Genomic DNA, 21,946 nt, shown 5'->3' with positions numbered 1-21,946 from the left:
AAGCAGGTTATGAAGTAGACAAATCTGGCAAACTGACGACTACCTAGAGTTGGGCATTTTATGGCAATTTCTAAGTTGAAGTCGAGTTGATGTAGGTAATCATGGAAACAAACAATGCAGGAAAATAAACAAATGGAATAAAGCAAAAAGCTAAAGCTTTTGTATTATATTTTTCTCTACTACCTTACATAATAGCACCTCTGTATGTATGCTAAAAGGAAGACAACTATTACGAAAGAAGCAAAGCGGTGTTAAAGCGAAATATTGCTAGTACGATATAACAATATAAAAGGTAATGAGGTGGTTAGCTAATAGTGGGAGCATGATATCTCTGGACATAGCATATGCTCCGCATCATGTTGCCACTCCTCTAGAAGAACTATAGCCCACCGAAGGACTGTTTGTGTTGAACTCTTCAGGTGGGTTGTAAGCGTAAATATTCGCCACATTGAAATTAGAAGGTGTGTTAAGGTGTTTATCCAGATCAACAATATAAGCATGGTCATTTATCTTCTTTAAGATTGGAATGGGTCCAATCTTACGAGGATTTAGTTTGGAATACGTACCCGGTGGGAATCTTTCGCGACGTAATCTAACCTTAACTAAATCACCTGGATTAAATGCTTATAGCGTCGATGTTTATCAACTTGTTGTTTGTATGCTTCACTGGAGCCGCCAACTTGTTACAAACATCAGAGAGCATAGAAATGAATTGAGTGGCCATGTTAGAAGCTGTTTGGCTGCAACACTTGGGCATAACAACAACGCCAAGAATGTGGTTGGGAGCCTTTGGGTACACAATACTGAAAGGGTTGCATCTTGCTGAGCAGTTAGTCATAGAATTATATGTGAATTCTGCTTGTCCCAAAACAACATTCCAGTGTTTCGGTTAGCTCTGAACAATGCATATCAGCATGTTTCATAGCGTCCAATTAACTGCTTTGGTCTGACCATTCGGTTGGGGATGATAAGCGGAACTAAGTTGCACAGTTGTATTCATACGCTTCCATAGCTCTCGCCAAAAGTGGCTAATAAACTTGACATCGCGGTTAGATATAAGACTTTGTGGAACACCGTGCAATTGAATAATTTCATTAAAAATAAGGGAGCAATATGTAGTGCATCAAAAGTCTTTTTGGAGGAAATAAAATGAGTCGTTTTAGAGAAACGATCAACAACAACCATAATAGAGTCAAAACCACATTTAGTATGGGTAACCCAAGAATAAAATTAAGACTCAATTCTTCCCATATTGAGTTCGGAATTGGTAACATGGTGTATAGACCTGTGTTTTGATCACTGCCTTTTTATTCATGGCAAATAGAACAACTTTCAATAAAATGGGACACATCCCTTCACATGTGAGGATAGAAGAATCTTCACTGCAATTGTTCGAGTGTCTTGTCTCGACCCACATGGGCAGCTAAGCCACTAAAATGTATTTCCTTTATCAATTGTTATCTCCACGAAGACACAGGAATACAGAGCAAGTTATGTTTGAAGTGAAAACCATGATGAACACATAATCTTAAGGATTGTTTGGCTGAATCGAAAGAGTTTCAAATGGTGCTAAGGTCTTTGTCTAAGTCATAGAAGTCCTTTAACCATGCAAGGCCGGTGATTTCAGTTTGCATTTGTCCAAGAAGAGCGGAACAACGGCTAAGAGTGTCTACCACCCTATTTTAACTGCTAGATAATCTCGAAAGTAAACAGTAATGCTTATGTGTTAGACCTTCCTGAAGGCTTTAATATGAATCCTACGTTTAATGTTGAAGATTTAGTAGCTTTCGAGGGACCCGAGTTTAACCCTGATGATCCACTTCATGATAAGCCTTGTGAGAACCCACCCAGTGAGATCCCCAGCCTACCTTCACTCCCCAAATTGCCCCATTTACCCATTGCGGAGAAGGTCGAAGCTATACTTGACAATGAAATCATTTCCACGAAGGAAGGTGGTCGCCAAAGGTACTTGGTGCACTGGAAAGGGAAGCCGGCGACAGAGGACACGTGGATAGATCGAGAGGAGCTGCAGAGCTTGGATCCAGATCTCCTAGAGATGTATGAGAGCTCCAGAGATTTTTACTCGACGGGGTTGAGCTTTCTCCCACCTCGGAAGAATGATGTGGACATCGATCAGAGGTTCAAACATGTGTATCGCCGGAGATAGCGCAGATCGACGGCCACGATTCAGAGTTTATATTTCTAGATATTTATGCATTTTCTTCTTTTTATTTCTTGGAGTTTCCTATTGTACCCTTAGTATGAGCTGAGTCTTGATTGTAGCCGCGAGGGCAATTTAGTCTTTGTGTTTTTTTTTTTATGTTGGGACCTATATATAGGTCATTCTAGTTGTATTGGAATTAATGAATAGTTGAATGAAATTTGATGTTATCTTCTTCTTCTTGCATGAGAGCTAGAGAAGGGTGAGAGAGCTCAAGGAGAGCAAATCCCAAGGCCCACCAATCGTTGGAAGAGTCCGCGGCTCGTGGTTATTTTCTTTATCACCTAGTTCGTGTTTTCCTCTACCGTTTTCTCCCTCTACCACCCCAAGAAAATCCCTACCCAAACCTTTGTTGCCGACGCCCCCGGAGAAACCCGCCGCCGGCCACTTCCAAGGCCACGGCCGGCCACCTTACCGGCGAATTCTCCCACCCATCCGATCCTTCCCTCCGCATGCTTCGATTTTGAAATTTGAATTTCAACTTTCAAATTCTTTACTAATTTGAAAATCCAATTTAGGAAAGTTGCTGAATAAGTTCCAATTTCAAATTAAATTAAATCGGAGTCTTTATTTTTATTTCCACGTCATCATCCTAAAGTTGGAAACCTTTCCTCTTGGATTTCCCTCTCTCTTCCTCTTAGCATGCCGCCGACCCTTAGTGGGAATTATTCCCATTAATTGCTACTTAACTCCCCTTCCCCCAAATTTGAAATCAAATTGATTTCAAATTAATTTCCCACCCTTTCTATTCAAAATCCTGAAATTAATTTCAGGTTTTGAGTTTTAAAGCTCCTCCCTCTCCCTATAAGCTGCCGGCCACCTTCATTGGCTTCCCCTCATTAACCCCAATTAAATGCCTTAATTGCTTGATTTGAAATTTAAAATTCAAATCGATTTTCCCTCCAAACTTAATCAAATCTGAAATTAATTCAGATTTTTGATTAATTCCCTAAAGCTAACCACCCAAACCTAATTCTCCCAAACCCAAGCTCCCTCCTCCTTGCACCCGCCAGCCTCACCTTCTCCCCTTGAGAAGCCGCCGGCCCCTTCCCCTTCCTCCTCCTCCTTTCAAAGCAATGACTCTCCATTACCTTCACTTAGTTCCCCTCTCTTTGAAGAATTCTCCACGCCAAGCATGTATGGCGGACCCAGAGTTTGAGTGGGGATTAATATTCAACGCCGACGGAAGCATTAATATCCTACGATCTCCGTGCTTTGACGTAGGATTTGAAGACGACGCCACCGTTGAAGAATATTTGGAGCGAGTCGTCCAGATTCTTGTGAGCATCATCGGCCGACGATTTTCAAGCTACGATTGGAGCATTGACAGTCAAGCATTCACGCCATCCTCGTCATCGTCCACCTTTCCGTGGCTCAAGGCCATTGGTGTTGCCACCGTCTTCGTGGCATCGTTGAGTTTGCTAAAGGCCTTCTCCCGCTAAGCCTGACTTGAGTGTGAGTGAGCAAGGTAACTCGTTGTGAACTTTCTAGACATTAGCCGTGGGATTCTATTACTTTCCGCATTTGCTTTATTGCGATACTTTTGAGATCCTTCATTAATTGTGTCTAAACAACTAGCTTGCAACTGCTTATCATAACATTTCGATAATGTAAAACTTCTTGAATCTTAACCTACGATACTCTAATCTTACATTGGTAAACTTTGTGATTCTTAATGAATTTCATGTGCAATTCTTGAACGTATCACATCATAACATTTGCATCATTTGTTTAACTTGCATGGGAATATTATCATAATAATGAATGTTAATTATAGCTATTGTAAGCCTTCTATGATATGACCATGAGGTATGCAAAATTTAAACAATGTGATTATTTACGACCAGCTTTTAATCTTTTTAGCTTTTATTACCACATAAATATCGGTAGGTACAGTGAAAGATCTGTGGAGTAATTAGAGGAAGTAGTTTTTTTAACGCTTCGTTTGGAGCAGCTTTCTTACTGCTTTCTACAACAACTTTTTAGTATAAAAATTTATAGTTTATGAAACTTTTATACTATAAAGTTGCTTTAAAGAACAATAAAAATGATGTAATTTGAATGAAATGTTTTATCGTTTATCATTCATCATTTCAAAAATACTAACATGTAAAATATCCAAAATACTTTATACATAATTTATACATGCAAAATTATGCCATAATTCTATTTTGTATATCATATAAGATCCATTTCTGTAGCCATAGTTTAATGTGTAACTAAAAAAAGTTTCACAGGACTCAGTTCCTGAGGAGATAGGAAGTGTTGCCGGCTTCGAGTCACCTCTGTCTCCAGAATCAAGCTACAACAATTGGCCACTAGATTCTGAAGATTTAGCAAAGGAGCCACCAAGTGTTCCTCCTCAGCTGGGATGTACCTTGCTCAACTCAAGTAACAGTGATGAGAACTCCTTTCTTTCAAGGCCACAACATGTAGTTCTGAATCATCTTTTCATCCAGAAGGGGCGAAGCGGTGAGCCGGCCGTTGCTCTCGGTGCCACCCATAGGTTCCGGGCTAAGTATGTGACTATGGTGTTCTATAAATCCTTGTAGAGATAACATATTTGCAGCAAATGTAATTTGGCTCAGTAGAATGATGTTGCATGGGATATGTAGTTCTTGTAAAACTCTCTTGTATGGCATGTAGATTTCACAAATAGGCAGAAAAAAGCATATATGGTTGTATGAAGTAGAATGTGCTTGGAAAGATCCTTATATTTTTCAGCATATATGTTTATATGATAAGTTATATGTTAAGGAAGCTTGATATATGAAGAGATTGTAGATTAGTATTGCATCTTTTTATAATTTACATCATTGAGTTTTTATTGAAATTGTGTTGGTGTAATGAACATTTATATGTGCTTCATGATATTGGCTAAAATGATTTTGGCCAAAATGTCTCAAGAAAAGATGGCGAGTATTGCCAATTTCTCCATTCATAATTGATAGAATGTTAGAGTAATTTTAGTTGATGATGGATTGATGTGGTATATGAAGATTGAATTTTTCTTTTGTTGGGGTTAAATTTAAAACTAGCCATCAGACTATTCTTGTATGACCATTTTAATTTCATGGTATAATGTTGCTCTAATTTAATCCAACTTAGTGCATTAGCTTTATTAAATTAATTCAAAATGATTCTTTTGGGATCAAATTGAGATCAATTTTATAAATTTGAGGTATCAAATTGAGATCGATTTGTAATACAATTACAATGAGACATAATTTTGAATCAATTTTATAGTTGATAGATTAAATCAGAGCAAAATAATATTTTGAGATTAAATTGATTATACATGAATATTTTGAAAATTTTCATTTCTTTTTTTTATGTGAACTTTAACTTGGGGGTATGTCTTATTACCTCAATTTGAAATTGGGGGGGCTTACTTTCATAGTTTATGAGGTATAGTTGATTATTTGGCATGAAAAATTAAGATAGCAACATATTATCCAAATTAAGGGAGCAACACTTTCACCATTATAGTCTTATTATCATTTTTATCATAATTATTAATTTTGCATTGTTGGTGACCTTACTAGACATGCATCCCTTGATCAAATGGCTAACTGATCAAAATGTTTCAAAGTCTTTGATAAAATAATAAATTGGATTGAATTAAGAGATGATATTTCATTAGGTTAGGTATCTGATATGCCATTAGTCATTTTAACTTCTAACATTTGAACAAAATATATTTTCCTAACATTTGAGTCATATCACATTTCAATAATAATTTATTTGATGATACAACAATAACAAGAAGATTTTATCCCACTATATGAGGTTGACTACGTGACTTCTTTTTCTCCATTGTGACATATTAAGAGTCAAATTCTCATCTAAATGCAGCAAATTATCCTATTATCAAAACATGATCCTCATTCATCTAATGTTACTCAAAAGCTCTCAATGAACTCAACTCCATCCACCTCCATCTCTCAAGTTTAAGCAAAAGAGAGAAGATAATGCTCTGATAAAGAAAAAAAAAAGCTTTAACCTTACCATTTATAAATAAAATGAATGAATATTTCTTTGTTATAATTGCATTTATATGATACATCACATAACATGCAATAGAAGCCTCTGTATGTCACAAAATTAGAAGCCTAAACAATTAGAGCTACCCATTCTAAATTTTCCTACTCCAAAGATACATATTGCAGAGACAATGAAAAGTACTTGTAGCATAGTTCGAGGAAAAATTAGGCAACACACCTCAATAGGAAGATTTACTTGGTGCTAATCGATGGAGGGATTTCCAGAAGACTCTCTGCTACTAAATTGAGAATTTTCTGCTTCGATCACACCCTGCAAATGGGAAACTCACGGGAATCATCCATCCAATGGATGACTTTGAGACAAATAGAAAAAAAGATGGGAGACTTACATCAAGAATTATCATGGCAGCTTTCTTGTCAAGAACTTCATTGTATTCGCTACATGTTAATACCTGATAGTACAAACCTCCATTTAGCTTGTAGACTTATTATTAAAGGATGGAAGAAAAGAATTAGCTCACCTGCACACAGTTAGGACAGCCAGCACTGTGCAAGCAACTGCAGGTTGAGACAAGCTCCAAGGCTGCAATTAGGAGCTCCCGGAAGAGTCGCTGGATCTATATAGAGAACTCCCAAAAAAAAAACATCCATCATAAATTGCATTCAACTTTCATGTGATGATAGTAAATAAAAAATATTTTGTGGAACTAATCATTCAAACTTTCTGCTCTTCTTAAACTTGGCACGAATCAAAATATATATTTTTTATTCTGAGAGGAAAACTCAATATCACCTCCTGTGAGTGTGTGCATACCGTCGTTTCTAGTGGGTTCAAATCTATTTCGAAGTTATGTTGTCACAATGAACTCTATTAATCAAGTCACCATGAAAATGATAGAAAACACTTGTAGATCTCAAATATTTCTCATAAATCTTCGGAAAACAGCGGAAAATCTCCACAAATATCCACACAAAACCATGATACAGTAGATAATTTGTATTATTTGATTAAAGGGAAATGGAAAGTACCAAGATACAATTGATCCTCTATTCGAGAGGATGATCTCTCTCTCCCAAATCTCTAGACGCTGCTAGAGCCCAAAGGAATACCTAAATCTAAGAAATATCAAATTTCAGCCAAATTCCAGATGCCCTAACCCTAAAAAAACCAACTATTTAAAGCATACAATTCAAATGGAAATCTCTAAACAGTCCCTAATTTCAAATTTCCCTTCTAATTCCCTCAAAAATCCTTCCAAAATAGCTCACGCACGACCGGACGTGCGTTCAGCGCGTACAGGAGTCGGAAAAACCCGCCTCTGCTCGTGTAAGCTGGTCCCATCAGACCGGTTGGACTGGTCCAAACAGAAAACTATTTTTTTCTTTCCTGACCATCATTCCCGGGCTGTCCTCTGTTTATATAAAACCTGAAGTTGAAATATCTACAGAACATCTTGGCATCATTAAACCTCATATTTTTACCTGTTAACCTCAATTTCTATTTTTTTTTTTCCCAATAGGTTTGTACTCAGTAGTAATTAATTTTTGTCCAAGATGACACTCATAAAAATTTTCAGATTCTATCCGCAGGATGTCTAAAAAACAGTACTCGGTAAATGAATATATAGACACACAATATTGAACTGTGTCAAGGCATAGGAGAACTAAACAATCGGAAAGAAGGCATGCACAGTACCTGTAAAGAAAGACCAATACCACCAGAATGTTGATCATACAGCAATAATCTTTCAGGAATATCACGGGTTTCATGAGGATTTGCACACTCTGTCCCTAGGTCAGAAGTATTGCACATCATATAACTGCATCAAATAAAACTAGTGTCACCTTATCACCGAATATTCAACCTATGGAACTGAAGAAATTAAACCGAAGAAGTTAACTCATTTTGATAACAGTGATAAGGAAGGCCTTAATTGTTTTTCCATATGAAGTAAGAAAAAAAAATCTAGCAAACAATAACTCCAAAATGACGGGGGAAAAAAAGACGGGAAATATAGGTAGTGGTAAAGTTAACAAAAGAAAATTAGAGCTGCAACGCCTATGGAAGTTACAACCAAGCAATAAGTGAAGTAAAAAACAACTTTGCAGTTAAGTTTGTTGTGGGAATTTGAAATTAAAAAAGAGAAGAAAAAAACAGGATATCTATATCCAATAGGGTTCTAAATCCATTAAGTTTACTTCAAGATAAGTGCAATGCAAATTTCAATTAATTAATTGCATATTTGAGACCCATCCTCACCCAACTTTTTCCAAAAAAAAAAGGATAAATGAGATGGCCTATAGATGGGCAACAACCAATTTTGAAGAATTGGGTGGGTTTCATAATTTTCCAAAAGAGAATTATTTTTCAAGAACAGATCAACGAGAAGGTCATCTGACTGACGCCACAGCAATTTCCGGAAATGGGGTACTGAAAATGACTAAAGAATCAAACTAATACTGGAAACTTACAGAGGAACAACGTTGAGAAGAGCATGGGAAGCAGCATGCAGGCCAGCTCGGAATACCAGACTGTTTTTCTGCACAGCCACTTTTATTGATTGAGGAACTCTAATCCAAGCTGCCTATTCCAGCTAACCACAACACTATCAACCACAGTACATCAGGCAAAAAAGTGATAATTCTCAAAAAAATGGTATCCAATAACTAACCTGACTATTGTACGAGTATGAAGGAAGAGAAAGTTCAACTTTATCAAATATCTGATTACTTGTTCTCCAGATCCGATAAAAACCAAACCAATTTGTTGTCACAGTGCAAGCATTCACTTGGGCACTTGTCCTTCTAGATGCAAATTCAGTAGTCATGGGTGGGAGATATGCCTAAGCAACAAAAATATATAACAAAAGAAATGTCAATTAAAGTATATAAGTATTAACAATATGACTTGTAAGTTCAATTTATCACTAATGAGTAAATTTCACGAGCAAGGACTTAAAAATCGTATGAAAAAAAAGGAAATTTACATACATATCACTTTATACCATCCTATTTACATATCTAACACCCAAAATTTTAATATTACATACATATCAGTATCACCCTATATTATTTAATATCAAACATGTCACTCATATTTCCTTCCTATTACTCATATATTTTATTTATACTACTCATATTTGATATGAAAATGCACTATGGGTGGTATACATGTAATATTAAAATTTTAGGTATTAAATATGTAAATAGAATTGATGCGGACATCCGACGGTGGACGTTACTCAATGGAAGAGACGAAAATCAACGGTCAAGATCACTCCGTTTTATTTTAGTTTATTAATTGTCTTTTGATTTAAATTTGCAATTTTCCTTTTTTACCTTTTTATTTAAGAGTCTTGTCTTATGTAAGCCCAATGGGAAAATTTGTCTTTTAGTTTTTTTTTAGGCCTACATATAGAGGCTCCTCTTCTCTTGTATTAGGTATGATAGAATTATAATAAAATTTATGTACACTGTTTCTTTGTCGGGACTTTAATGAATTCTATGGAGGGGGGGGGGGGGGGGGTAGGATTCATAGTTCTCTACCAGCCGCAGAGAGTCGGCTGGGCTTGAAGTCCTGTGTAAGGGCAAACCGCACACCCTTAGCCTTCGAAAGTCAGCTCGCGTTTTATTCTTTTATTTCTTGTGCTTCTGTTTCATTGTTCCTTCTTGTTTTCCTAGTCATCATCTTCAATCTTATACTTCACCAAACCACCTTAGCTTCTACACCACTCACGCCAAGCCACAAAGCCGCCGGCCCCTCCTGTTGTCCCTCCCAACCCCTTGTCATGAAGACTCCGTAATCTATTTTTTCATTTTTAGGTACTATCTTAATGTCAAATTCAAACATTTGATTTGAAATGATAGTGCTCTAATTTAAATCCTACTTTTAGAAACTTCTATAATTAAACCTATTTAAATTGAATTAATGGGCATGGAAATCTTTAACTAATTTAATTGTATTATTTAGGAACTTTAATGCCTCATTAACTCCTCTCCTTTATCGCTTCCTTTTTGCAATTAATACTAATTCTCGGAATATTTCTTGCAATCCCATATCCAAATTTTAAATTAATATTTCTTAATAGATCTTTATTTAGGAAACCCTCAATCTAATTCAAAATTAACAGATAAATTATGTTGGATTTCCTTCTTTAAGTTGGGTATTTCTCAAAGAAGGCAATAACTAAAGCTGTCCCCAATTCCCTCTCTCCCATTAAATCTTTCCCCATTAATTCTAGCCATATGATCCTTAATCTAATCAATTCAAAGCAATTACATTCTCCCTTTAAGCTGAGTTATTTTCAGATTTTTAATCGTTTCCTCCCTATTCAGTCAAATTTATGGAATAATACTCCTTTCCCCTCCTCCCATTTCGGCGCGATTTCCCCCATCTCCATACCTTAAACGTTACAAGGCTTCTTTATCTCCCCATATCACCAATATGCCTCTATGCTTTTCACTGCAGCTTTGTCTGATATCAAACCAATCTTTGATGTCCCAAAGAGATAGTGAGTCCGATCGTCTCAGGCTTCTCCTTCTTCTCCAGAATCCTTAGCAGAATTCCTCTACTGTCCTCATTAGCGAAAACTCGGTTTCTGCTTTACTATACCGGCTTTTCCTTATGGCCAAGAATTCCAGCCAAATACCTTGCGTCATATTCCCCATAAATGCTCACTCTCTGCTAGAAGCCTGTAATAAATAATTCTGTTGTTCCTTCTACATCAAGAATTATGGAATGTAGTATGAAATATCATTATATTATATTAATAATAATAATAATAATGATTATATGTGTTGTGTGTGAGTGTTGAAGATTATATAGTCAATAACAATGCCATAAATATTTATGTCATATCTTGCGAAAAATCATTGGAATAAAAAAATGCCATGTGAAGAGAGCTTTATTATATCAGCATCCCGAAACTACAGCACTCCAACACATGAATATCTAATCAATCCCGGCTTGTATTATGTATTTTACGCTTCTGAAAAGCAATCTTTTCTGATAACAACAAGGATTTGATTAGGTAAGTGCAACCTTGATGCATGTAAACAGCACCTTCATAAACCTGAGAAAAATGGCAATGCAAGCAGAAATATAACTATTAGCTTGTGCCGCTGCATAGATACGAAAACAAGAAAAGAATAGAAGCATATAGAACTGGTTCAAACAAAATTAACCACATGAAAAATTATGTTGAATAAGAAAATGAGAAAAGCAGATTATGAATGAACTTTTTTCACACATCTGATAATTGAATTCATAATACGAGATTTATTACTGAAAATATACTCAGCAAAAGCAGAACCCTCTATATTCCAAACCTGAAAGAAAGCTTTGCTTTCCTCAATTTCCTCCAAGACCTCGTTGCTTGACTTATCAATCACTTTGTATCTATTATCATCTATTGCCCGTATACTAACTGCAGCTGAAGGCTTATCCTGACAAGCTCAAAGCATAAATATAAGTTAAAACATCACATCCTATCATTCTTGCTAAGAAATAAAATTCATGCAGATTATAATGATGTACCTCAGGTCCAACATAATTCCAAATTTTGGAGGCAGAAACTTCAGGGTCAGGAACCAGATGACCTTTGTTTTTGAGGGAGAGTATAGCTCGCTCCAGACTAGGACCGAAATATTTCTCATCATATTCAGAAGAAACTGGAATCTCAAAAGCAGCACAAGCTATGTGCTGTTCCAGCACCTAGGCATTTGCATTGTAAATATCATAAATTAGAACAGAGTTACTAAAATTGTAATAAAGAAAAATGCACTTTCTCTTTGGCACATTTCCGATGGACATGATTTAACCCTTAATTCCATTTTTCTGGAATTTGAATTTCCTAATTCATTTATCATTCCCTTATAAGAGTTGCTGCTAGACTAAAAATAACAAATGCTTTAAACCTAAATGCAAGCCATAAGCTGAGCAACCTAATTCAATTAATTACACAAATATTGAAATGTTAAGTTAAATTTGATGATTAATATTAAATATAAAAAAGTCAGTACACAACTGACCTTCTCATTGTGACTGTCAACTTGGCAATATTCAACAGATCTCCTAAAGAGCTTATCCGGGAATTTCATAAAATACTGATCCAATGGTCCTTCAAATGCAATATAAATCGCCAAGGATGGCCTGGATCTTCTTCCAGACCTACCAGCTTGCTGCCACAAGCTACAAATTCAAGTAAACTAAAATTGAATAGGCATACAGGAATTTCAATATTCATGCCCACACACCATCACATAGCTGTGCATACAAATGCTGTGCACTAACAAACATGCATATGCATATGCATGTGCCATGCATTAATCTATGCATCATGTACGCATGCATGCATAGCTGTACAAATGCACCTATGCATCAGAAGATAGGAATGGCATACATACCTTGCAACACTACCTGGAAAACCAAGATGCAAAGTAGCATCAATATACCCTACATCAATCCCTAGCTCAAGTGCATTTGTAGCAGCAACACCTTGAAGCTTACCCTCAAACAAATCAGTTTCAATCTTCCTCCTATCCTACACTATCGTGGGAACATAAATAAGAAAAATATTATCAATAAATTAAGAATGAATTAGGATTCAGTTCAAAAGTACAGCTAAAGACCTGAGGAGTGTAGCCGCCACGATAAACACGCACAGAATTAACCAGACTAGATGCAGTTTCCTGCAGAATTTCCCGCCTGAAAAAAAAAGGTCAACAAAAGACCAAAAAAATCATCTAACAGCAATGGAAGGTAGATATCCAGCAAAAAGGGGTGGGTAAGTTAGGAAGGTGTTATGTTTCTTGGTGGTCCAAGAAGCTTTGGCATCTTTGGAGTAGGTGTAGACTCCCAAGAGAAATAGAAGATAAAGAGAAAGAGAGGAAACCAGAAATTCTATTCATTCCACAACATTTTCTTACAATAGAAGATGTATTTATACTACTTGAGTAGACCAAGTTTACAATATAAAACCAATCTACCTAAAATAAACTAAAAATAGAATAAAAGAAATAAGTTAATACTTATTACACAAGTATAGATCATTTAGTTTGTACTATTTTAGGATACCATAATATTTGTTTATATCTAATAGAATGCCAAACTTTTCCAAATTAAGAAATATAGCTATGTCCGGATCACCATCATCAACGTCATTAACCTTGTCCTAACCATTAGGGATCAACTTAATTATCCTCAATATTTATATCTTGCTGAGTATTACATGAGATGTAAAGCCTATTTTGAACAAATCTTTTTGCGCAAGTTTTTCCATTATATCTGCAAGCTACCCTTTTTGCAAATGAAAAACAAAATATGTTAATACTCACAAGATTATTGTCTCAAGTAATGAACCTGCTCCACATATTCCAATAGTTATGAATTAAAGTTGGAAGAAAATTACTAGTATGCATCAAAAGTTCTGATCCTATAGGTCAAGTACAAGAAAAAAGAGCAAACTCAAGCAGACTGCCTGCGCAAGTAAATTTGCAAAAAACTTGCAATTATGAAGAAAATCTAGAATGCATTTATAAGTTTGAAAGACGCACGTGTAACAAAGAACTAGTTCACTGAGCTTCCGTGTCTTACAGAATGCAATACATCGAAGACCATGTTGGACCATTTCTGCAAAAAGACGTGCAGTCTCCAGAATTGGGCTGTAAGTAAAAGCAGATTATTAGAAATAACAGAGGTTGGCTAAGCAGAAAATTAAGCTAAAGGTCATACAACAGAAAATTGTTTTCATGATTCCTGCCCTTGTTCTATAAATGTGAAATGGCACTTTAAAGGAGGAAAGCACCAAATTTCTCAAAACTAGTAAGCTAAATCACTAAAACATAAACATGGAGTCAATTTGGGACAACCATTTTCCTGTTAATGCTGCCACATTACTGATTGCCTCAGAACTTTGTCCCTGATGAGAAATTGCTGCTGTGAGAGAAATTTTTGAAAGCTTGCTAGCTTTTCAGAGTGCAGCATTTCAAATTCGTGGTCTGCGGTTTCAATGTTTCCAGCAAACGAAAATACCTACAAGCTTTAACATGATTAGACACAACCACCCGTGGATACCTAGACTTCTCATCACCATCAGGATATCGCGTGTAGGTTCATAGCGGAGGGAAGAGAGCAGTGCCTACATGCAGTGCAATAGACCACGGGGTAGCATCGTCATTTATGTTTTTAATTATTAATTTGATTGCACGAAATTTTATGTTCAGTGCCATTGCTACATGGATAATGAATTAAACGTTAGTGGAAAATATAACTTTCTGGCAATTTTGACATCAAAAATTGTTAATAAAATTATATATATATATATAGGCAAATGCAATTTATACAAAATAAAATAAAATAATCTAAAAAAGGTGCGGCGGCGGCTAGGTTAAAGGAGATGAGTACATGGATTACAATTTAATAGTTAAGAGAGAGAAGATCCAATGGCTAAGTTCTGTAGCCCGTATGCTCAATATATCATACTATGATTGGCTGCATAATGAGACCCATAACTCCTCTAGGTCGGATGCACAAAGGAGGCGGAGGAGTGGGTCCCTTGGGGGTGACTATATTTAACATTTCCTCTCAAACTAGAGGATATAAATATATCATTCCAAGTAAGCTTACAATATTCCTGAACATAGGATTGTAAAGTTCATTGGTGAATATATTGCCAAGTTGATTTCCTGATTGTACATATGGAGGAGCAAATCAACCAAATTTTTATTCTATTTTATGAAATATTTATCTTCCTATACATGCTTGATATGATTATGTTGTATTGGATTATGAGCAATGCTGAAGGCAAATTTATTATCATGATACATCTTCATGGCTCTTCCCACTTAATTGTAATAATCTTCAAAGATAATCCACAAATTCTGTGGGAAATTACTTTAAATTTAGATTCAACGCTAGATCTTGTAATATACAGATGCCTTTTGATCCTCTATATTATGAGATTTCCTCTTGCGAATATATAGTATCATGAAGTGGATTCTGTATCCACTTATAATTCTCCATAATAATCATTAGTATAACATTTAATTTGTAGAGTATCACGTTTTTTGTAGAGAAATTTTTTTTAGGGAATTGCTTTAAGGTATTTCAGGACTCTATGAGTCAATTGAAGATGCGATTCTTTGATTTTGTGCATGAATTAACTAATGAGACCTACTGTAAAGACAAACTATAGATATGTGTGAGATAGATAGATTAATTTTTTAGCTAATCCTTGATGTTGTCCCATGTCTACCGCAACTCCTTGATCATCTGCATCAAACTTTTAACATAGTTTAATTGAAATTTTACAAGATTTGCAATCAGATATTTTTATATTTTTTAGTATGTTCATATCATATTTTTTATTACAAGAGGAATATTCTTTGTTCTGATTCAACTAACTTGATATATATGAGTCAGTTCTTTAATCGCAACATCTCTTGACAATTAATTTATCCATGCCATGAATAACTTTCTTTTGAAGCATAACTTACAAAGTACTCGATTAAAGTAACACAAACTAGGTAGCCATAAACTATACTAAAGACATCTACATAAGAAACATAATAACTAATTCTGTTATAAAAGAAACTGACAGTCAGGGAAATACGTAAATGAATTTGCTAAATTAACAACTAACTGCAGCATATACAATGAAGAAACCTTTACCTTGTGCGCCGAAGAGCAGACTCGGAATGCCAAAACTTCCCTGTGCTCTTACTGGTCTTAACTTCCTGATAGGGATTCAAATTGACAACGCATTAATCAACACTCAATGAAAAAATCAATAACTTCAAAATTTATCATCCGGATGAAAAATAGTCATAAGACTAAAAGTAGTATAATCTGGCAGACAAACTATGTATCCCACTTTAATGAGTATTAATAGATAATGAGCCGTCCTACCAACGGCAATGGTGGATTCCAAAGCATAAAATATTTAGCTCCAGAGGGACTTCCATCATTCTGAATCAGCTCTACACTCCGCAAACCGGCAAGCTCCTACCAAGATCAAGAGTTTATAAGGACCTTTACATTGAAACAGTAAAGTCACAAACATAAAAAACCCAAGCATTTGAATAGTAACTTATAGTAAAGTTACAAGCGTCACATGTGAATCATCATTATCATCCCAAGCCATCAGTTTTACATTGATCAAATTATCAAAAATACCATATGTCAATGTGTCATGTTTATTTTTATTGCATGTCAAACTAGCTTGAAGGAGGGGGCGGTTACACTGCAAAGCTCGTGGCTATGAACTTAGGCATAGGGGAATGTCTTCCACCGTTTATCAGTCAAGAAACAAAACAAAGTGCTGTGAATCATGCTTGTGGTGATTGATGCAGCAAATGGTGTATGCTTGTAAATTTATACATGTATGCGTGGAAATTGTATGTACTTATCAAGACTTTTGCAGGTTGCAAGTGAAACTAACGTGTAGAGCCGAATCCACAAGTACATACAGCAAACACAAATAGCATGGTACATGTGCAAGGATTGTGCATCAGCAGGAACAATTAAATTGTAGTAGATCCAATCAAGTTAGTTGCATGGATGTGTGGGCCAATTGCAGAGATGTGTGTAGTTGCAGATACAAGCCCAGGTAGCATACGTGTAGTTGTAAAGACAAGCAGGTGGTGTGCATGCAGTTGCAGGAGATGTGCATAAATCGTGTTGTGTGTTGTGGTAGTAGGTTACGGCAGCAAGTTTCGAGCAGTTGGTGGGAACAGTTGCCGGTAATTGCTTGGTAGGTTGTTGCCTACTTCAGTGAGTCCTACGGGACACCCATAGGACATGCGCATACAAAGAGAGCGACAAGGTGCTAACCAATTGCATAAAACTCTAGGTTAGGTGCTTTCGGTTTGCTGCAATTCGAGAGAACAAAGCAATTGGGTATAGTGGCAGAAGATCCATTTAGCTGCAATGGAGTGCGCAGGCAGTGAATTATCAGGGTTTTTATATGCTAAGTGCAATCTATAAATTATTTAGGTGTGTTTGTGAATTTTAGACACTTTATTGGGGATGTATTATAAGCTAAATTTCATTATAATTATTGATGAATAAATGATTGGGAGTACTTATTCTTGTATAGCTTGGGCATTCTCTTTTGGCTTTAATGTGCAGTATGTTGGGTGCAAATTAGAAGAAAGCTGAAATCTAAATTGATTTATAGATTGTGAAATTCTTTAAGTAAAAAGAAGCTACACTCTTAAACACCGAGACGCCTTTTGATGTAATGGTTAGAATTTCATTTAAGAAACTCCGCAGTCAAGCATGCTCACCCCGGAGAAATCCTAGGATGGGTGGCCTTGTTAGACCGGCCCAATGGACCGGTTCAGCCGGTCCTGTCGGACCGGCTTATGCAATTTGAGGCGGAACTCTTCTGCCTCCAGGAAGAGCCGCACGATCTGCAAGCTCCAAGGGAGCTGAATAGGAAGGATTTTGGGGGAATTAAGAGGGAAATTTGAATGTAGGGACTGTTTAGGGATTTCATTTTGATTTGCATGCATTAAATAGTTTGTTTTCCTAGGATCAGGGCATCAGGAATTTGGTTGAAATTTGAGATCTCTTAGGTTTAGATTTCCTTTGGGCTCTAGCGGCATCTATAGAGTTTAGGAGAGATCGATCCTCCTCTCGAATTAAGGATCAAGTGTATCTTGTTATTTTTTGTTCTATTTCATCAAATAATAAAAATTATCTACTATTTTCGTGGTTTTGTGTGAATTTTTTGTGGAGAATTCTCGCTGTTTTCCGAAGTTTTATAGGAAATACTTGAGATCTCCAAGTGTTTCCTATCAAATTGGTATCATAGAAAGACTTGGAACCGTTGGTGGGCTGTTTGTGATGAATTTTAGTGCCTGTTTTTGGGCCGGTGATGGAGGAAGGTGCTGTTTTTTATATCCAAATCCAGATTTTTGAATATTCAAAAATCTGGGGATTGATGTAGGCCAAGAAAGTGGATGTGCTGGAGGAGAGACTTGAAGGGTAGATGAATCAAATCAAGACAACGGTGGAGGAAAAAATTTCCTCCATAGAAGGGCAAGTAGCTGACCTGCTGTAATAACCGGTTCATCCGGACGGTTCAACTGAACCGGCCGGCCCACCCTTTATATCCCGCGAACAGAAAGGGTCGCGGAACAGTGCTGTTAACATAAAAAACCCAAGCATTTGAATAGTAACTTATAGTAAAGTTACAAGCGTCACATGTGAATCATCATTATCAACCCAAGCCATCAATTTTACATTGATCAAATTATCAAAAATACAATATGTCAATGTGTAATGTTTATTTTTATTGCATGTCAAACTAGCTTGAAGGAGGGGGCGGTTACACTCCAAAGCTCATGGCTATGAACTTAGGCATAGGGGAATGTCTTCCACCGTTGATCAGTTGAGAAACAAAACAAAGTGCTGTGAATCATGCTTGTGGTGATTGATGCATGCAAATGGTGTATGCTTGTAAATTTATACATGTATGCGTGAAAATTGTATGTACTTATAAAAACTTGTGCAGGTTGCAAGTGAAACTAACGGGCAGAGCCGAATCCACAAGTACATACAGCAAACACAAATAGCATGGTACAAGTGCAAGGATTGTGCATCAGCAGGAACAATTAAATTGTAGTTGATCCAATCAAGTTAGTTGCATGGATGTGTGCGACCAATTGCAGAGATGTGTGCAATCTTGCATGTAGTTGCAGAGACAAGCCCAGGTAGCATACGTGTAGTTGTGAAAACAAGTAGGTGGTGTGCATGCAGTTGCAGCAGATGTGCACAAATGGTGTTGTGTGGGTGTGGTAGGAGGTTACGGCCGCAAGTTTCGAGCAGTTGGTGGGAACAGTTGCCAGTAATTGCTTGGTAGGTTGTTGCCTACGTCAGTGAGTCCTACGGGACACCCATAGGACATGCGCATACAAAGAGCGCGACAAAGTGCTAACCAATTGCGTAAAACTCTAGGTTAGGTGCTTTTGGTTTGCTGCAATTAGAAAGAACAAAGCAATTGGGTATAGTGGCAGAAGATCCGTTTAGCAGCAATGGAGTGTGAAGACAGTGAATTATCAGGGTTTTATATGCTAAGTGCAATCTACAAATTATTCAGGTGTGTTTGTGATTTATAAACACTTTAATGGAGATGTATTATGAGCTGAATTTCATTATAATTATTGATGAATAAATGAGTGGGAGTACTAATTCTTGTATAGCTTGGGCATTCTCTTTTGGCTTTAATGTGCAGTATGTTGGGTGTAAATTAGGAGAAAGCTGAAATCTAAATTGATTTATAGATTGTGAAACCCCTTAAATAAAAAGAAGCTAAACTCTTAAACATCGAGGCGCATTTTGATGTAATAGTTAGAATTTCGTTTAAGAACTCCGCAGTCAAGCGTGCTCATCTCGAAGAAATCCTGAGATGAGTGACCTCTTGGGAAGTTACACCAACAGGAAAAAACAGTGAGGCCCTCAGGCCAAAATGAACAATATTTCAATAGTTAAGAGTTGGGCTATTACAAATGGTATCAAAGCAATACACCAGCCGAAAGATGAGAACTAAGAGTTATACAAGACAAAGTGCTATGCCATGGGAGTCACCTCTTAAACCCTGTATGGGACAAAGTGCTACGTGGTGGGAGTCACCACTTGAACTTGTAGGGTGGTCACCTCTAGAATCCTATCTGACTGGTGGATGATTATGGGATAAAGATACTAACGAGAATGTCAGTTACTTAAGTGGGAGAAATTGTAAAACCTCTTAAGTAAAAAAAAGCTAAACTCTTAAACATTGAAGCGTCTTTTTGTGTAATTGTTGGAATTTCATTAAAGAAACTCCGTAGTTAAGTGTGCTTATCCTAGAGAAATCCTGGGATGGGTAATCTCCTGGAAAGTTACACCAATAGAATAAAACCATGAGGCCCTTAAGCTAAAGCGGACAATATCTCGAAAGTTAAGAGTTTGAGCTGTTACATAAATTGCCTAATAGGTGGTTTTCACTAAAGAAAATAAATTTGGTGAACCTTAAGCCCTGTGAAAATTGACATCAAACATAAGAGTTGTGAAATCTTGACGGTGGGAAAAAAAATTCAATTCTATCGAAGATTTTGATGGGAGCTCTTCCCCCCATAAGGAAAGAAGTCATGAAGATTGCTTGCTGGATTTACACCAACAACTTGAGATCCTGCATAGATTTGTTGAGAAAGAGGTGGCATCACTAACTCAAAGGTGTGATGACTTGTAAATGAAACTTGTTGGCATGTGGAGGGCATTGACATAACCACAAATAGAGTGAGGCCCTAAAGAAGATGAAAATTTTGGACCAAAATAATTTAGTTGATAGATGAAAGTACGGGAAATCGAGAACTTCCAGAGGGACTTTGAGCAATACTTTGTTGCTACTTATTTTGCTGATGTTGATAAAGTAACAATCACAAGCATGTATCTTGTGGGTGATGCAAAACTTTAATGGGGAATGATCCTTCCATGGAGAATATTTTATTGCTACCTGTGAGGTGGGCAAAATATATTTTGCTATGTGAAAGCAGTTCCTTCTTAGAAATTTGGCATTGGCTGCACATAATGCACCTAGCTTAAATAAATTGGAAAAGTGTTAAACAGTATTAAGGAGTTCAGTTCTTTGATGTTGGAGATTCAGAATATGATAAATGAAGACAAGATTTTTAAGTCCATGTGGTGATAGATATAGTGGGCTCAAGAGGAGTTGCAAAGACAAAATGTCTGGTCATGCTAGCTGCAATTAAAGTTGCAGAGTGAATTCTAAAAAGACACAATTCAAGGTGAAAAAAGTGAATTATACCAAGAAGATTCAAGTAGAAGGACAAGGCTAAGAAGAACTCAAACAAATAGTTCAAGCAGCGAGATGGTAATCGACACAATTCAAATGAGTTTAAATCTCAGAACAAAACATTTAAGCAAATGCCTGACCTCACATAGCTTGCGGTTGCCCATAATTGAGAAGTTAAAACGTGGTTGCCTTTATGGCTCAAACTTCTAAAGATGAAGCAGAATCAGAGGTGACGACATTGGCAAATCCATAACAACTTTTGCTGGAGTTAAGTAATGTTGCCTCTGAATTAAAGTTGTTATCGACAATGTTAACATTACAGGTAATGTTGGACATTATTACTGGCCATTTCATCGCGGTGGAGAAGTTGTTGGACAAACTAAGCTTGTAAATGAGGAAAGGCTCCTGACAAGGCATAGTCGGTGAACTTATAGGCATAATCTATTATTGGCAAGTACTATTTATGTGTACTTGGACTAGGAAAATCAACTTGATAGTGTTGCCTTTGGATGCTTATTATATACATCAAAACTTAAATGTACAATCTTTGTGCTCTATCAAATACATCCTATAATTCATTACTTATGAATTTTTTAGTCAATTCAGAACTCATGGATGATCATAATTTAATGATATCATTTTGTGACAAAAACATCTGGTTAAAAGGCCCCGATCAGAAATATCTATCTGCGGAATTATTTGGCAACAAAATCACATGTTAGGGGACAAGTGATATGCCCTTATTGGTGAGATTTTTTTCATAATGAATCAAAGTGATACGCTCGACAAAACATTTGCATTTTGTAATCTCAGATTATTCTCAAATTTATGACCTTTGACAAACGATTGTGGATGATGAATGAATTTTGCATAGACTAGGAAGATCAACTTGATAGTGTTGCCTTTGGATGCTTTTGATGACA

General features: G+C 36.5%; 2 protein-coding genes across 2 annotated transcripts in view; one reads left to right on the top strand and one right to left on the bottom strand.

The window, feature by feature from the left end:
- Window positions 1–1,787: 1,787 nt before the first annotated feature.
- On the top strand, window positions 1,788–5,099 carry LOC110097696. Its single transcript, XM_028695724.1, has 3 exons — window positions 1,788–2,012; window positions 3,340–3,637; window positions 4,439–5,099. Exons 1-3 carry the CDS (start codon window positions 1,812–1,814, stop codon window positions 4,771–4,773), a joined length of 834 nt encoding a protein of 277 aa, XP_028551557.1. The 5' UTR covers window positions 1,788–1,811; the 3' UTR covers window positions 4,774–5,099.
- Window positions 5,100–6,201: 1,102 nt separating this feature from the next.
- Window positions 6,202–21,946, bottom strand: part of LOC110097708 (uncharacterized ATP-dependent helicase YprA) — a 47,859-nt gene continuing 32,114 nt past the window's right edge. The window contains exons 10-25 of the mRNA XM_028695723.1: window positions 16,133–16,228; window positions 15,896–15,960; window positions 13,780–13,887; window positions 12,856–12,931; window positions 12,631–12,767; window positions 12,256–12,415; window positions 11,762–11,938; window positions 11,554–11,670; window positions 11,210–11,297; window positions 9,941–10,029; window positions 8,898–9,068; window positions 8,698–8,810; window positions 7,922–8,045; window positions 6,747–6,842; window positions 6,615–6,677; window positions 6,202–6,535 (exon numbers count right to left, since the gene is read on the bottom strand). Of these exons, the coding sequence (XP_028551556.1) occupies window positions 6,467–6,535; window positions 6,615–6,677; window positions 6,747–6,842; window positions 7,922–8,045; window positions 8,698–8,810; window positions 8,898–9,068; window positions 9,941–10,029; window positions 11,210–11,297; window positions 11,554–11,670; window positions 11,762–11,938; window positions 12,256–12,415; window positions 12,631–12,767; window positions 12,856–12,931; window positions 13,780–13,887; window positions 15,896–15,960; window positions 16,133–16,228 (1,749 nt within the window). The 3' untranslated portion in view covers window positions 6,202–6,466. The remainder of the gene's footprint in view (window positions 6,536–6,614; window positions 6,678–6,746; window positions 6,843–7,921; window positions 8,046–8,697; window positions 8,811–8,897; window positions 9,069–9,940; window positions 10,030–11,209; window positions 11,298–11,553; window positions 11,671–11,761; window positions 11,939–12,255; window positions 12,416–12,630; window positions 12,768–12,855; window positions 12,932–13,779; window positions 13,888–15,895; window positions 15,961–16,132; window positions 16,229–21,946) is intronic.

The sequence above is a fragment of the Dendrobium catenatum genome, unplaced genomic scaffold, assembly GCF_001605985.2.
Source record: "Dendrobium catenatum unplaced genomic scaffold, ASM160598v2 fragScaff_scaffold_669, whole genome shotgun sequence".
In the NCBI taxonomy this organism is placed as follows: domain Eukaryota; kingdom Viridiplantae; phylum Streptophyta; class Magnoliopsida; order Asparagales; family Orchidaceae; genus Dendrobium; species Dendrobium catenatum.
This window is presented reverse-complemented; position numbering and strand designations above follow the sequence as displayed.